The sequence below is a fragment of the Rhagoletis zephyria genome, unplaced genomic scaffold (genome assembly GCF_001687245.7).
Source record: "Rhagoletis zephyria isolate East Lansing unplaced genomic scaffold, Rhagoletis_zephyria_1.1 Rzeph_scaffold_01098, whole genome shotgun sequence".
NCBI lineage: Eukaryota > Metazoa > Arthropoda > Insecta > Diptera > Tephritidae > Rhagoletis > Rhagoletis zephyria.
The window spans coordinates 80,104-97,225 of record NW_016158182.1 but is presented as its reverse complement, the minus strand read 5'-3'; the positions used below and the strand labels follow the sequence as shown (position 1 = coordinate 97,225).

Below are 17,122 nucleotides of genomic sequence, written 5' to 3'. Positions count from 1 at the left end.
TTGAAAATTCTTGAGTTTGTAAGGTTTCACAAAAGGTCTTGAACTTGCTAGGTCTAACATAGACATTTACGCATCATGGAACTTATGAACTTAATAAAAAAAAATCAGCTAAAAATAATACAAACAAGGTAGTACCTACCTATATACAGTGGCGGTCAAAAATGGATGAATGTTGTTTCGTTTTTAATATTTACAATATTTTTCAATCTAAAATTTGCTTTAACAAAAACTATATAAATCACACTTTCAAACTTTATACAAAAAAAATTCCACCAATTTGTATCTAAATTTCGAGCTTTTTGACCAGAATTTTTAGAAATTTTTTGGGTATGCAGTTAACATGCTTATAAAATTCTAGTAAAATAAGTGTCAGCTTTGAGCAGCTAAAAAATCGCATTGATTTTTAATATTTCTAAAAATTCTGGTTCAAAAGCTCGAAATTGAGATACAAATTTGTGGAATTTTTCTAAGTTCTGTATAAAGTTTGAAAGATTTATATAGTTTTTGTTAAAGCATGAACCATATTTTTATAAAAAAATTTTAGTTTGAAAAACATTGTAAATATTAATAACGAAACACCATTCATCCATTTTTGACCGCCAATGTACATACATACATATCGTTACCATAATATAGAAAGACCCCAACTAATTTTCTTTCGAAATTTTGCTTGTAGATTACTCGAATTTAAAAACATCTACATCAATAAATAAATTTCAGTGTTTGTCAAAGCCCAGCATTTCAAGAAATTCAAACTTGAAAATTTAGTCTTTATAAAATTTTGTAACTACACCGTAAAGACACAAACATTTAAGATAGGGCCCTTTTTGTTTGTATATCGACATAAAATCATAAAATTAAATTTTATAATATTATCGAAGTCATTACAGTCAAATGCATTTAAAGTCGTTTAAAAACTAGCACTAAAACTATTATTGAAAAAATCTTAGTAATAAAAATTACAAATCATTAATCATGTCATATATTAATACTATCGCGTACACATTAAGCCTTCGTAAAAAATTAATTAGTATTTTTAAAGTTTAAAAAGAAACTTATTAGTGAAAATCCAGCATTCAGGGGGTTAAGTTTGAGGGCAGAAGCAAAATCGCTCAGCAATTCATAGAACAAAAAAAAAACCGATTCATTGCCCGCGCTTCTAATCTTTTTTGTAATTTACGCGGTAGAATCTATAAGAAATGCACTCGGTATTTTTCCACACCTTCTTTTTTTCCTTCCTTCCCTGCCTTTCCTACTGCATTTGCTGTTGCTGCTGCTGTCCGAATTCGTTCATTTCGCGCTGCGTTACATAGCCGATGAGGCCGGGTTTGCCGCCTGCTGTTTGGTCAGCCGGCGAATTCATTGTGCGCACGCCTTGCGGAGGTGTTAATTTGCCCAGCGCGTCTAGCGTGGTATAGCCGCTGAGATTTGTGTCGCCAAATGGTGAATTGATGGCCTTTCCGCCTGCTGTTGGCGGCGTTGGAGCTGAGAATAGCATTTTTTGTAAAGTGTTTGGATGAACGTAACCGCTGGTGGATGGACTGAGAGCAGCTGTCGATGGGGGCGTTGCCTGCATTTTATTAATGCTGTTGACGCTGGTCATAACTGGCGTGGCAGCTGTTGTCGCCTTGGACGCCAAAGCTGTTAAACTGTCCACTGTTACATAGCCACTGTTGAGCGCGGGCGCTGCAACCACCTGCTGCTGTTCTTGCTGCTGCTGTGGCCGCCAAACAGTGGCGCTAGTGTCGCGCAAATCATTTACTTTTATGTAATCACTTTTAATGCCGCTATCCTGTGCTTTTTCTCCCGTTTCCATTGCCTGTTCTGGCCATGCATCCGGGGTGCTCAAATCTGTGGGCTTTATGTAACCACTAAAGCATGTTGGGTGCAAAGCGTTGGCTTCTACAGCATCAGCAGCTACAGGCCGATTTTGTTGTGACCACGTCGTCAGTTCGTTTGGTGTAACATAACCGCCGAAAGCAGCAGTTGCTCCGGTTGCCAGCACTTTCGAGGGCGTCTCCAAATTAGTTTGCTTTCCGCCAGCTGCCAAAACTTCAGCTTGAATATAGCCATCGTTGCCAGAAGCTGCTCCTATTCGGTCTATGGGGACAGCTGTAGCTTTAGCAGTCGCTTTTGGCTGTGTCCAAGCGTTCAAATCCGTCGGCGTTACGTAGCCGCCCTTGGCAGCAGCTTGTACCTGTGGCGGTTGCACATAACCTGAAGGCTCCTCCGCAATACGTTTCAATGGCACTGCATTTGCGCCCACATCCTGCGCATCACCTTCGCCAAAACCTCCGCCGCTGCTATTTGTACTACCAATCAGTGAATCCGCCGAACTTTCCGAGTTCAAGTACTCCCTTCCACGATAGGCTAAACTCTCCTCGCTACCTTCATTATCCGCCGCTACTGATGTAGCCACAGCGCTAACGCTCCTTCCGAATAGTAGACCATCACCTATGAAGCCCGAATCGTGTTTGAGCGCACCCAACAAATGGTGCTCCTCATTGTGCAACCGTTCGTGGCTGCCATGTAGTGGCGGTAAGCTGCCATTGCGCACCGTTGTCGACATGAAGAAATCATTTACGAAAATTCCACGCACATCCCCATTGGTCGTAGCACCGCCGCAGCCATTTGCGTTGCCATGCAACTCCTTTGTAAGGTAGGCATCCAAGGCTGGGGGTAGCGAGCAATGTATATCACTCATCATTTTCCATTTCTTCGTAGCAAAGAACATGAGCGCCATCAACAAGATCGAAGTGCACACAATCATCAATGTCATAGCAGTAATTCTACCCAACGAACGTGGCGAGCAACCAAAGCTAGTACCCGGAAACCACTCGGATTTGTACAGCAAATACTCATCGTTGTTAAGGTAGCGCTTTAGTTGCGCTTTCTGGCGTTCAATGCTCGCTCTGTCACCAGGACCCGTACAAACCAGGTCGTCGGTGCCATCATAGTCGCTTAATTCAGCATCGTGTTGAGCGGGAGTTCCAAATGCTTCAATATCATTTGGATTCACTTCATTGTTGGCAATAACACCGGCATTAATGGCGCGTACATCCACTTTGGTTTGATAATCGAGATCAGGACAAGTGGGCGCACGCAATATGCAGCGAGTGCCAAAGACAACGCTAATGCGCCGACGCTCCACATGATTACCGCGCAGCTGTGTAACGGCAACCTCGTAAAAATCCAGGCGGCCACCAGCTGACTTCGGAGGTGTCCAACTGAGCTCCACTTCTCCATTGTTCCGGTCAAAAAATTTAGAGCTGCCTAATTGGGATGGCGCTAAGGAAAGAGATAGATGGAGAAATAAAATATAATTCAAATTTATGTAAATACTGATATATAAATTGGATGCCGCTTGGTTTAAATTATGATCGTTAAGATATATATGTATTCAGATTTAGGGGATGTGTTGCTCAAAATCCGTAAAAACTGAACAGCCGCGATTTTCCAAATCATTTTCCACCGCTGAAATGCAGCCGATTTTCGATTTGGTATTTGGCTTGGAAACATATTGAAAGCCGCATGGTCTAAGCAAAGATAAAAAGCACTGCGGGTAGTATGGAGTAAAGTAAAAAATCTCCATACTAAAAAATTTTAGTTTTTGGGCAATTTCAAAACATGTCCGACACCTAAAAATACTTCTTTGTATATCAAATTAGTCAGGAAATGAACCAAGAATGCCCGCATGGCCAACTACCAAAAAATCTTCTGCTTTAAAAAAAAAATATTTCTTCTAGTGATCAGGTAGTATGAATTTGATGAAATGTCATAATTTTATTAAAAGTCAAATGGTTAGCAACAACAACGAATGTCATAAAATGGAACTACCTTCTTTTATGTATCATGTGTAGAGGGATATTCCGTCGAAATCTACAATAAAATCTGCGTTTAGTTGACGTTAGTCTTAAAACTGCTACACCCGATCTTTCCGAAACACATTTTTACTGTAAAACTTACATTTTCGCAAAAACACGGTTTTTGACACCTTGCTATTCGTATTTTCATAAACTTGTATCTTAATATAAAAATGTCTTCCCACATTCAAATATTCGGACTTAAACTTACCGCTCATGTACGTTGTAAAATGTATATCATTGCTGTGATCCGAATTGTATCTTGTAACCGCAATGACAAATGCCTTATATGCCGTGTAGCTGGTGAGATTCGTCAACACATAACTAATCTCACTGACATTGTCAGCTGAAGCATTAACAACAAACTCTTTGTTATTCAATTTTACAATATACTGTCGTATATAACCATTGGTCTGACTTGGAGGCAGCCAGCTGATCCTGGCGCTCGTATCTGTCAGATTTGACACGTGTAGCTGACGTGGTGGTGTCGGTGCCGACTCAAAGGTACGCACCACAAGCGGTTCATTCGGCTTGCCCACCTTAAGGTTCGAAAACATAAACATCTCCAAGCGATACAACGTGTATGGCTTCAATCCTGTTATATTACACTTGTTCCAGTTCTTATCGATGGTAATTGTGGTGGCTGGCCCACGGCATGGTGCCTTGTCGGCAGATACAGTCCTGCCGCTGGTATAAGATTCGAATAAACCACTTTCGACACTCGGCGGTGTAATACTGTCGGTATCGGGTGAATTCGCCACTTCACAGTAGGTTAGATTGTAACCACTCAAAATAGAGGGACAAACAGTTTTCGAACTCCATTGTACGCGCAATTCCGTAGCAGAAATTGACTGCACCTCCGGCTCCATTGGCTCGAAATCAGCATTCACGTCCACGCTGCATGAAGTCCAATGCATGCCGGTGTTATATTGGTGGTAATTAGCCGAAACGGCCAATGTGAGCGAGTGATCGTGCTCGGCCACTTGTGGTTCTGTGGCGAAACGATGAGTATCGCGACTTACCTGACGAAAATGTATAGAGCCCTGTATGGGAGAAAGAAAAAATGTGATAGTAAATTGAANACTTACCTGACGAAAATGTATAGAGCCCTGTATGGGAGAAAGAAAAAATGCGATAGTACATAAATTGAAGGGGCAAAAATTAATACAAATGTATCTGTATGTACTTACTCTGCAATCTGTAGGCATAGCTAGCTTAGAATAACACCAATACACGGTGTAACTCTGAAGGTCCTCACGCACCACCGGCGGCAGCCAGGTGAGCGTGTATGAACGATTTGTCTGATGATAGACATTATGTATGGATTTTGGTGTATGCTGCCTAGCCGAACGACTCGTTTGTGGATATATTGTTATGCGACTCGATGCAGAGGATTCCCCCAAATGATTGCGACTACTGATATCGAATATGTAGTGTAGGTCATAACGCCATTCGAAAACAGCAAAGCTAGCTTCTTGTTGGCGTGGCAGTATTGCTCTGTAATTTGTAAGGGCAGTGAAAATGTAGTTTTTTTCTTTATGTTGAATTTTTGTAATTCTGAGAATTCATTAAGTTTAGCGACATGCATACAAACACATCAAGCACACTTATAGAAAAAATTATTTAATTAATTTTTCTTACTAGGAGATGCATATTTTTTTATTATATTTGATTTGCTGAATTTCGAACAGCCAACAGTGCAACATGTTGTATTTATTAACATCAAGCGGCAAAGTTCAACAGCAGTTGAGTGATAAGACGCAAGCGATACTCGGAATCACTTAATATAGCGAGATTACAAAAAAAAAAAATATTTCAATTGCAAATTGAGCACAAGGTGATTTTTGATTATTGACGGCGGCTTAGCCTGAAGCCTGCTGCAATAGAAAGACTTCGAGACAGTCTGATTTACATCGTTTGTATTACCGGAATTCAAGTACTCCCAAAAGCAGTTGTCATTCTAAATAGGCCTAAAACCTCCCCCAAATGGCCTTTGGGGAGTGCTGCTAAAGTGACAGTCCTAGGCCGCCGGAAACAAATCTAAGTGGTTACCGTAACATAGAACAACAGTTGTGAAAATGCGCAAGAACAGCGACACTAGATAACCTTTTATGTATGTATGTGACATGGTTTTGCACTAAAAACAACTCTCTTCCACTGACAGTCGGTTCTGTGAGCTGATTTGATTACAATTTTTCGCATTCAAATTTTTAAATTTAAAAGAGTTAGTGCTCTTCAATACCGTTGCGAATACACTTTACTTTAAAATTTTGATTAGCAATTTAAAAAAATTCAGCACTACTAAATTTTAATGCAATTTTAACAATTGCTAAGTTGAAACTTAAAAAAAAAAAATAGCCAATTTGCTATGGTTGCATTTTCTACGAAAAAGCTAACACTGAATTATTATTGTAAAGAAAATATTTTTAACACTTAAAATAACCGCAAATCGTGCTTTGGTAACAAATTGCAATTTCGCGAAAATCATTTTCCTCTTAAACCTAATATGTATATTTAAAATTTGGCTGAAATATACTATATATGTATGTATATAGCAGCGTATATGCCTCTTGGCTCCCAGAAATTGGTTTACACAAGCAACTGTTTTTTTTAATTTTACTTCGCAACTTGGGTGCCTCCCTAGAAATCGCATTCGTTGATGTGCAAAAGTGCCTTAGGCAAGTAATTAGCCAATTTAAATAGAAACCGATTATGCATATGAATGTATTTATACATCATCAGACGACCATCAACGAGAATACCAAGCGAACATGCTAATGATCAACTTTTAGAAATACAGTCAATCAATAAAGTTTAGGTACAGAGAGTTTTTTGTAATTATGGGAAACTTTGTTTGAAATATTTTATTTTTTCGCAAATTTTTTATAAAAGATATGGTTAATTCTACAACAAAAAACCCAAAATTTTCATTAAAATATTGGACGTTTCAATTACACAATTTTAGCATAATAAAGTGCAAGTTTGAGGTGGATAAAACTTACCATTGATTTTTTGCAATTTTTTTTTTGTTGAAGGTGTCTCATTTTTAACCGACTTCACAAAAAGCAGAAGGTTATCATTTCATCGGAATATTTTTTATAAGGTGGTACCTCACAGGTGGTCATTGAAGTCGTTTTTGTTTTTTTTTTTCTTTAAAATCGTTGTGTATGTTCCACAATTTTTTTATATGGAGAAAATGAGCGACAAGGATAAGTCCTAGTCTAAGAAACTGCATATGTAGTAAATTTTTTTTAATAGCGCACATGTATTGGCACTGATTTTTTTGTTTTCTACTGTAGAATTAATCATATTTTTATAAAAAATTAAGCGAAAAATAAAATATTAAAAAAAAAACTTGACCGTATCGCAAAAACTCTCTGTACGCAAACTTTATTGATTGACTGTAAGCATGTATGTATGTATGTACATACAAACGTACATACATGCGTATTTCGTAATTTTTTAAACAATTAATTCTTGGGAAGGCACAGACTGAGTGGCACGGCAGACGGTTTACCAATACTTTTTTGCATTAGTATACTATGTAAAAATAAATAATTATAGGTGTATTCATACACTCATTCTTAGAAAACTTATTATAGTGCCATTGACCTACTCGTAGGACTCACATATCTGCATAATTTTTTTTTAATCTTATTTGAAGAATATGTTGCGTGTATATAAATACAAATTGTACTTTAATTTATCATGAATACTATACAATATAAAATAAAAGGTAGCTTTTTTCGATGTAAATTTTGAACTTTTTTTAAATGTTATCATTATCTAAAATTCGGAGGCAGTAACCGCTACATACATACATACATATGTGCATATATTTATGTATATGTATGTATGTATGTATATAGATTATATCTAACAAATCAGAAAAGTCCGCCTTTAAGGAGTATTGATAAGAACACATTTGTGAATGAATTCACTTGAATCAACAAATTAATTCGCACAACAAAGCTTTCATGTGTAGGTGCGCCATTTGTTTACATTCCTTTTATTTTATTTCTTTCATTGTTGTTCCTCTGTGGTTTATGCTTACTGTTAGATTTGTATTTTCAATCATTTTCGGTCCCTCAGGAGACTCAGACACATACATACATATGTACATATCTCCCGTGATGAAACAAAATTAGGTAACTGGTTTTTTGTCAAGTAGAGGACCGATTTCTATATTTTTTTTTTTAAAGGTGGTACCTCGGAGATAATTTCATTCAGATCCGATCATTAAGGAATTAACGACACTCTAAAATTTTTATATGAGAGTTGAAGTCGCTTTTGTTTTTTGCTTAAACATTACTTGTTTCTATATGTATACTTTTACCTTGTATTTTAATTTAAGATATTTATGTCTGTATACATTTTTGCAATTTTGCTTCAACTACTATTGGTAAATATCCATTCAATGCATTTGAATATGTAGGTCTCATAAGTAAATTTTATTTCATTTATGTATGTATGCACTTGCCTTGCTCGCCCATTTGCCGGCTTTGCCTCAGCTCGTATAACATATGTGAAATTATCACCATTCTCCTCCCACTTTTCCAACTGCTCCCAATAGAGACGCACTTCGGTTTCCAATGGATTGACATAGAAACCTCCATTATCAGTACGCGGTGGCCGATCTGGCAATCGCGGTTGTGTACGGAAACGATACCTAAATGTTGGACTCCACATATCTTCACTAGCGGCGGCATTACGCACCTTCACCCGTAGCCTCAACTCATACCAATAGTAGGCGTAAGGGAGCTCACTTAGAAATAGTTTACAACCGCGTTCAACGCGTACCACACGCACTTGCGCACTAGTGTTGCGTGCTGGAAAGCCATCAGGCTGCAGCAACACCTCCCATTGTAGTCCTCTGTGTTTGTTTGGTGTGTATGAGTCGTATTTTGGCATGCTCCATGTGGCTTCCATGCTGTCTGTGGTTAATTTAAGAATACGGAAGTCCTGCCCTGGTTTTGCTGGCACCATAACGTTCAAATTGTTTATGGTGAACTCTTGCTTAATGCTGCCCAAGGCATTGCTGCTGTGCACCTTAAAGTGATACTCTTCGATTTGTGGGCGATAAGAGTGCTCTGCGGTTATATTACAAACGACCAGCGGTTTCATGTCAAAATTACAATAGGCAGGTGTTTCGTAATCTGGCGAGTGGATGTAGTAGGTGAGGTTGTACTGTGTAAGTACCGGATTTTCTGGTTGTGTAAAATTACAAACCATATATTCGAAATCATAACTGCGACAATTAAACTGTGATACACCCCGTGGAGAGGTACCTACGTAGACGTAGGTTTCCATGATCGCATCCCTATCACATTTACATAGGAGCCTTGAAGATTGTTCGGGTGCATTGCGTAGCATATAAACAATGTAGGTAGAGTTCATTATGAGAATGTCCTCATCAGGTACGCGTTTCCTTGTGAGCTCATTTATGAAGTACATTTCGCAAGGATTTTCCCCAGAAAAAATGGTGGGATTGATTAGACAGGATATATTAACGCTGTCACCTACATTCATTTCAACGTTTGCGGGTATCGTTTCACCAACAAATTCATCACGATAGGCTGCAGCGCATAGCGCTAACCACAACAGTCCAACGGCTGCAGTACTAATGCATCGAAATAATGCAATCATCATGTTGCATATATTGTACAAATATTTCATATGATATACAAAAGCAACCAAATTACTTCTGCTGTTTTATTGCAGAGCCAGAGATTAGTCCAATTCGGGGAAAAATGCAGCGCCTTCTTGCACTTGCACTACGAATACACACTTCCCCCTTTTTAGTTTCACTTGTGTATGTGATCTACACTGCGTCCTTCCACTACGATCATACACACACAACACAACGTACAGCAGCGCAGATCAATTCGAATTCTCGGAAATTCGTTTTCGTAGAAATTGACCTTTCTGGGAAATCGAATTTTGTTGCTTTACGCTAATAATATTTAGCAAATTTTCACTTCATTTTGCTCACACATCCAAAGGATCAACATTTCATTTTAGTTTTTCATCAGTTTATACACTTTTAAAGCAATTTTCTTCGCGTAATTGTAGTGATTCTACTGAAATTTTCAAATTCTTGGAATTGCAGCACAAAGTCTTCTTCTTCGTCTCTTTTGGTTATTTACAAGCAAGTAGCATGCAACAACACAAAACACAACAAGTCGAAACGGCGAATGACGAATGAATGGACAACTCAGAGCAAACAGCACCTGTGCACGAGTTGCCATGCTGACATAACGATAGCTGTCAGTGCTAAACGTCTACAGACAGCTGCGGATTTAGCCAGTATATTCGATGCGCCAGAACATTAATCCAACCATCTTTTGTGTGGTAATAATTTAAATACTATTTATATTTATAAAGGTTTATAAACGATGCAAAGGACTTTTATATTTATTGCCATTACTTTTTTGCAGCTACTACTTTTTAATGAACTGGGTTATTTCGGAACCATTGTGAATACCTGTTTATTTTTTTGTTACTTGTCGCGCTGTCACTAGCTCACTATTTTGAACAGGTTTTTTTTTGTTACACTGCAGGCCAAATTATTTTTCTATTATATCCAAATCATGTCAGCATAATTAAAAATACCAAAAAGACGATAATATAAAAAAGTATTTAAGTAATACAATATGGACAACAATCAAGAGATCGCTGCGTTGGAGAAATGGGGATTCCCTTTGGTAGAGCTTTATCGATTGGCGCTAAGTTTCTATAAGCGTAAGTAGACTCTCGTTACAGAAGCCCTATAAGCACAACACACCAACCACTATTGTTTGGGAATATGGTGCGACAAAACGTCCTCTTGAACAGCTGCTCACACGTTTATGTTTTTAATTGTAGAAAATTCTGGCAAAGCAATACATCTTTCATATGAGGATAATTTGAAGTTAATTGCGTTCAAGCAACAAGCCACAATGGGTCCGTTCGATGCGAGCCATGCGCCAGAGTTGGGTGTGCTCGATGTCATTGGCCGTGATCGACATATGCACTGGCAGCTTTTGGGCGATATTAGCAGAGAGCAAGCAATGGAAGGATTCATAGATTTATTAGATAATATGTGTACGGCTTTTCGTCCATACACAGAAGCAGTAAAGCAAAATCGCGATGAAAATTTAAAAGCAGAACTACGACGTATGGAAGAGGAAAAGTTGGAGAAAGAGAAGAGGGAACGTGAGCAAAAAGAGTTGCTCGAGGAAGGCTACAGAGAAGAAATGCAGCGGCGCCAGCTACAGGATGCGTTAAACAGGCAAACATTCCAGCAATTCAAGGTATGCTAAATCACTCGTAGAGAGAAAGTTGGAATGCACTTCAATATTCTTTACAGAGTTATGCTGAAAAGCAGTTTCCTGGCAATCCAGAGCAGCAAGGTGTGCTCATACGTCAGTTGCAAGAGGAGCACTATCACCAGTATATGCAGCAACTACATATGCACAAAAAGAATAACAACAGTGAGTCCGTTGATGGTGGTACACAGCACCTTTTATCAAAGGATACAACCGCCGCTACTGGTAATGCAAATGAATTGTTTAATGCTTTGGATCACCACAGCAGCGATGAGCAGCAACAAGACGATTTAAGCCAAGACGACTACTTGATAATAGAGCCTGCAAGAATGTGGACGCGACCAGATATTAAAGCATTTAAAGCTGAGGTATCTGCCGGCGAAGGCGATGGTGTTATCACTGTCGGTCACGGTGACGTTGTGACGGTAAACCATTTTATTTTAAATATTTTCACAGTTTTTAAAACATTGAATCGCTTGCAGGTACGTGTGCCTACAATCTCAGTTGGCAAATGTATATTCTTTGAGTTTGCCACTGATAACTACGACATTGCGTTTGGGCTATTTTTCGAGTGGTCAAAGCCAACAACAAATGAGGTGATAGTACAGGGCACAGAAAGCGAAAATGATGAAGACGAAGAGTTAATTGATGATGAACTTGTATCAATGAACGATGACTTGGAAGCTGGCTCAGTTAGTAATGAGCGCGAAGTACTGGCACAAAATAGTGTTATCAAGCCACCGGTATCAATAATAGTGCCCATGTATCGGCGGGATTGTCAAAATGAGGTTTATGTTGGGTCTCATAAATATCCCGGCGAAGGAGTTTATCTGCTAAGGTTTGACAACACCTTCAGTATGTGGCGGTCGAAAACAGTATACTATCGCATCTATTATGAACATTAAGCCTTGTTTAAATGTATACAAACTAAAAATTTGGACAAATGGGTTTGTGTGTCGAATTGTATAGATTTTCAAATGGTTATTAAAAAGCAGTTCAGCCTCATAAAAATACATACACATTTTACTTTGGCGTTCTGTTTTTGATTTTGATTGGCTTTATCAGCAGCTGTTTTTTGTTTACACTTCTCTTATCAGATGTACTTATTGTGAACTGTTGCTTTTTGGAAGTGACAGCCGAGCCGGTGTTTACTTGTTTTTCCTGTTGCATAAAAAAAATGATAATCGCTACCGAGGAAAATGTTAAAACTTCTTAAAAATCGGACATTTAATATTCCGACAGCACGCCATTTAAGTGTACTTGGCATCGAAACTTCTTGTGATGACACTGGCATAGCATTGCTAAATGAAAAGGGCGAAGTGCTGGGTAATGTGCTGAATTCGCAACAAAAATTTCATACCAGGTGAGTGCATTGCTTCACAAAATATACCTTGAATGTCCGATAAAGTGAAAGACGAAGTCTGGTTTGTATTGATTTTTAAAATAGTAAGGGTTAATCTTGCCTAATCCTCTAATTTGATCAAGATATGGGGGTATCATACCGCCGCGGGCGCAAGACTTGCATCGCGCCAAGATCGCTGAAGTATTTGAGCAGTGCATGCGGGAGGCACAAATGACACCCGATCAATTGGATGCTATTGGTGTGACAACAAGGCCGGGTTCGTTACACGTTATCTATTTGTAAATACTGAACACTGACCGCAACTTCTTCACGCAGGACTTCCACTCAGCTTGCTTGTGGGCACCCGTTTTGCTAAGTATATCGCACGCAAATATAAAAAGCCCTTGGTGCCAGTGCATCACATGGAAGCACATGCTTTGCAAGCGCGCATGGAGCAGCACATACCATATCCCTTCCTATGTCTACTCATTAGCGGTGGTCACTCCCAGTTGGTTTTCGTGCGTAGCGCTAAACAATTTGCGCTGCTAGGAGAATCGTTAGACGATGCACCCGGCGAAGCGTTTGATAAGATAGCACGCCGTTTGCGCCTGTATCTCCTACCTAAATATCTACATTGGAATGGCGGGCAAGCGATCGAAGATGCAGCGAAAAGTGCGCAAAATCCAGCTGCCTTCGAGTTTCCGCTGCCGCTGGCGCGTGAACGTACTTGCAACTTTAGTTTCGCGGGAATTAAGAATAATTCATTTCGCAGCATACGTTTCGCGGAGAAACAGCAAGGTGAGAAATATACATATATATGTAATTAGTTTAGATATTTTCATAGAAGCTGCGTCACATTTCAACAGGCATACCACCGGACGGCATCATAAAAAATTACCACGACTTCTGCGCCGGTCTGCTGGCAGCAGTCAGCCGCCACTTGATGAACCGCACGCAACGCGCACTTGAATTCACCCTACCCTGGTTCGGCGAGTCGCCACGAGCGCTGGTTGTGTCAGGTGGAGTGGCCAACAATGACTACATATTCAACGATCTCGCACACTTGGCGGCACATTACGAGTGTCAAGCTTACAGACCATCAAAGAAATATTGCTCGGACAATGGTGTTATGATTGCATGGAATGCCCTGGAGCAGATAACGGAAGGTGAGAATTGCTTGCGATGGGACTATGACGCGGTGAACATATGCGGAAAGGCGGCGTTGGGCGAGTGCATGTTGGACGCTGTAGCGGAGGCGAATATTAAGTGCAAATGGGTGCAGGCGTCTAAGTGGCGAGCGTGGGGTGAAGTTCAAGCCGTGTCAAGCATAATTTAATAGTCTATCATATTCAAAGAACATTTTGGACACCTATGTACCTGTGTAGATCTAAAGTGAGCTAACTCAAAAATCAGATCAGGGAATATAAATGCTTGTGGATTAAAATTTAATGGGCTATAAAACTACATACCCAAAATTTTCTGAATAAAGTTTGAAATTTTTGGGTGATTTTGGTAAAATTTGATGAATTTTTAAAAATTTTGTACAAAGTTTAAAATGTGGATGTATATGGTGCTTAATAAGCACTGGTTATTATAGAATGCGCTAGACTTTTATAGAAGAATATTAAACATCCAATAAACAAAATAAATATATAGCCAAAACTGGTAAAAATAAAGCTTATATTATTTCTTCGACTACTTTATGTACATATGTATGTACATGCGGCCGCTGTGGTGTACTGGTCAGCAGTGCGCACTATCAAATAAAATCGCTTTTCGGACTGGGCGTTAGACTGTAATCCCTCCCCTTTAAGTGACAACATCAAGGCGCACGAAACGAAGCGGAGGAGAAGCTCGGCCAAACACTAACATATTGAGCCGTATGCGGATGTGTTAATCCACCGATAAACAAGTGCATAAACTGTATAAAGTCAAATGAAAAGCTCAAACTAGGGCTAGATATCAATCATCAGTGCAAGAGTAGGCAATGTCCGGTCTACTTGAAGCATTTAAATGCTAAAAAGCAAAGGCTAGGATATTAGCAACAAATGTGCAGGTTACAGGCAAAACCAACGGAGATAAGGGGAAGAAAACGAAGGGAAAATCTGCACACAAACAACATTCTAAATTGCATATATCTAAACGTGAACAGCATAATATCTAACAAAGGTGAATTAGAAATGTTGGCGGCAGCACATAAGCCGAGTATTATACTATGCTCTGAGACGTGTACGACGGAAAATGTGGAAGATAGTGAATTAGATATAGCAACATACAAAATGGTTCGATGTGACTCACACAGCAGACACACTGGAGGAGTGATAATATATGTGCATAGCACAATTGACTTCAATATAATTTATAATGCAAGTGTTAATCGAAATATATGGTGCATAATAATAAAAATGAAAAAGGTCGATAAAAAATTTCAAATTGGCGTGCTTTATCACTCGCCTAGCACAAGTGATGCAGATTTTTTGGATTATTTAACAGAAATATTACTTACTAAATATGATAAAAGCAACCATAATATAGTAGTGGGAGATTTTAATATAAATATGAACTACACTTCTACATATAGTACTAAACTGTCCGAGATATTTTCTGTAATGGGAATGTCCCAAAAAGTAGAGTTTAACACAAGAATTACAAATACAACTGAAACTAAAATTGATTTACTGTATTCAAATTCGGAAGAAATAGAATGCAAAAATTTGATGGATTTCAAAATCTCTGACCATGAAACAATACATTTCAGTGTCAAGACGTCGAAATCGTTCAAAATGAGAATGGTGAAGAAAATTACTGCTTGGGACAGATACAGTCGTGAAAGTTTACAAAACATACTAAGATCGTACAATTTCAATTTCTATAATAACTTGCAAATTGATGATAAAGTGGAACTTATAAACAACAACATAGTGCAAGCAATGGAAAGCTTGACTTACGAAAAAGAAGTGTATATAAAGCTGATGAATAAATGGTATGACCATGAACTGGCACAAATGAATAAAAATAAATTTAATATATACAAACATGCTATACAGACTGGAGTGTGGGATGAATACAGAAGTATAAATAAAAAGTACAAAAAACTAATTAAAATAAAAAAAGTTCAATTTATGGAAAATAAAGTAAAAATGAGTGAAAATAACGCTAAAGAAATGTGGAAGCACCTCAAACAGGCGGCTTGTCTTGCAGAGGATAACGATGGTATCAAAAAAGTTGTAATAGATGGTGTACTGGTTGAGAATGATACCGAAGTGGCTAATAAACTGAACCTATTCTTCATAAACAGTGTGATTGAAATAAATAGAAACATACCTTGTTTTGACCTAGTAATGAACAGTAGTCAAACCAACTGTAGTTTTAAATTTTCGTATATAACAACCGCTGAAGTTATAAATATTATAAAAACGTTTAAATACAAAATTGGCGGACGAAAACTGTTATCAGATGGAGTACTGAAAGACTCTATAGAGTATTTAGGGTACTTCTATGCACTTATTATTAATGATAGTGTGGAAAGTGGTATTGTACCAGAACGGTGGAAAACGTCGACAGTGGTACCTGTCAAAAAAGTCAAAAAGACAATACAACCAGAAGAGCTTAGACCAATAAATACCCTACCAAGTGATGCCAAAATATTAGAAGTACATGTCAAGAATCAACTGATGATGTACCTCGAAGAAAATAAAATTTTAGTCCAACAACAATCGGGCTTTAGGGAAAAACATTCGTGTGAGACAGCCCTCAATTTGGTGATAGCTGATTGGAAAGAAGAGCTAAATAATAAGAATGTAGTTGTTTCGGTATTCCTGGACCTCAAAAGGGCATTTGAAACGGTGGATAGAGACATATTACTAAAAAAACTGCAACGAATTGGTATAACTGGTACGGAGCTAGAATGGTTTAGCAGCTACTTGAAGCAGAGAAGGCAACGAACTGTGATAAATACAGCGATATCGGAGGAATTGGAAGTACCCATAGGGTTACCACAAGGGTCGGTTCTGGCACCGATATTGTTCCTAATTTACATTAATGATATTGTCAATGCCGTCGAGGGATGTGAAATTCGACTCTTCGCCGACGATGCATTAATTATGATAAGTGAAAATAATATTAATGTCGCTATATCGAAAATGCAAATGGCACTAAATAATTTATATACATGGCTGTGCGGAAATAGACTCAAACTTAATATTAACAAAACAAAATATATGATTATAACCAGAAGAAACTTTAATGATCTCAACGTTGAATTGAAAATAAATAATGAAAGCATACAAAGAGTAGATAGTATCAAATATTTAGGTATTATAATTGATAATAAACTTAAATTTGAGGAACACATAAAATACACCGTTGCGAAAGTAGCTAAAAAAATTGGGATTATGCAGAGAACATCCAAATATCTACATAAAAAATATAAAATACTTATATATAAATCTATTATTGAGCCACATTTTGTATATTGTCCATCGATATTATTCATAATATCAGATAGTGAAATTGATAAGCTTCAAAAGCTTCAAAACCGGTGTATGCGATTTATACTTAAAAAACGTAGTGATGCCAGAACGGCTGATATGCTGAACAGTTTAAACTGG

At 38.2% G+C, this 17,122-nt stretch overlaps 3 protein-coding genes across 3 annotated transcripts; 2 read left to right on the top strand and 1 right to left on the bottom strand.

Annotated features, from left to right (window-relative positions):
* Nucleotides 1-553: 553 nt before the first annotated feature.
* Nucleotides 554-10,198, bottom strand: dome (cytokine receptor domeless). The gene is made up of 4 exons (XM_017615912.1): nucleotides 8,344-10,198; nucleotides 5,054-5,360; nucleotides 4,075-4,906; nucleotides 554-3,288 (listed from the first exon to the last, which is right to left on the bottom strand). Exons 1-4 carry the CDS (start codon nucleotides 9,537-9,539, stop codon nucleotides 1,253-1,255), a joined length of 4,371 nt encoding a protein of 1,456 aa, XP_017471401.1. The 5' UTR covers nucleotides 9,540-10,198; the 3' UTR covers nucleotides 554-1,252.
* Nucleotides 10,199-10,376: 178 nt separating this feature from the next.
* Nucleotides 10,377-12,203, top strand: LOC108362776 (Golgi resident protein GCP60). Its single transcript, XM_017615920.1, has 4 exons — nucleotides 10,377-10,604; nucleotides 10,728-11,155; nucleotides 11,212-11,595; nucleotides 11,653-12,203. The coding sequence occupies exons 1-4, from the start codon at nucleotides 10,517-10,519 to the stop codon at nucleotides 12,073-12,075; spliced, it is 1,323 nt and encodes a 440-aa protein (XP_017471409.1). The 5' UTR covers nucleotides 10,377-10,516; the 3' UTR covers nucleotides 12,076-12,203.
* An 81-nt stretch (nucleotides 12,204-12,284) lies between these two features.
* On the top strand, nucleotides 12,285-14,348 carry Tcs4 (Threonyl-carbamoyl synthesis 4). Its single transcript, XM_017615921.1, has 4 exons — nucleotides 12,285-12,533; nucleotides 12,656-12,789; nucleotides 12,849-13,310; nucleotides 13,379-14,348. The coding sequence occupies exons 1-4, from the start codon at nucleotides 12,370-12,372 to the stop codon at nucleotides 13,846-13,848; spliced, it is 1,230 nt and encodes a 409-aa protein (XP_017471410.1). The 5' UTR covers nucleotides 12,285-12,369; the 3' UTR covers nucleotides 13,849-14,348.
* The last annotated feature ends 2,774 nt before the right edge of the window (nucleotides 14,349-17,122 follow it).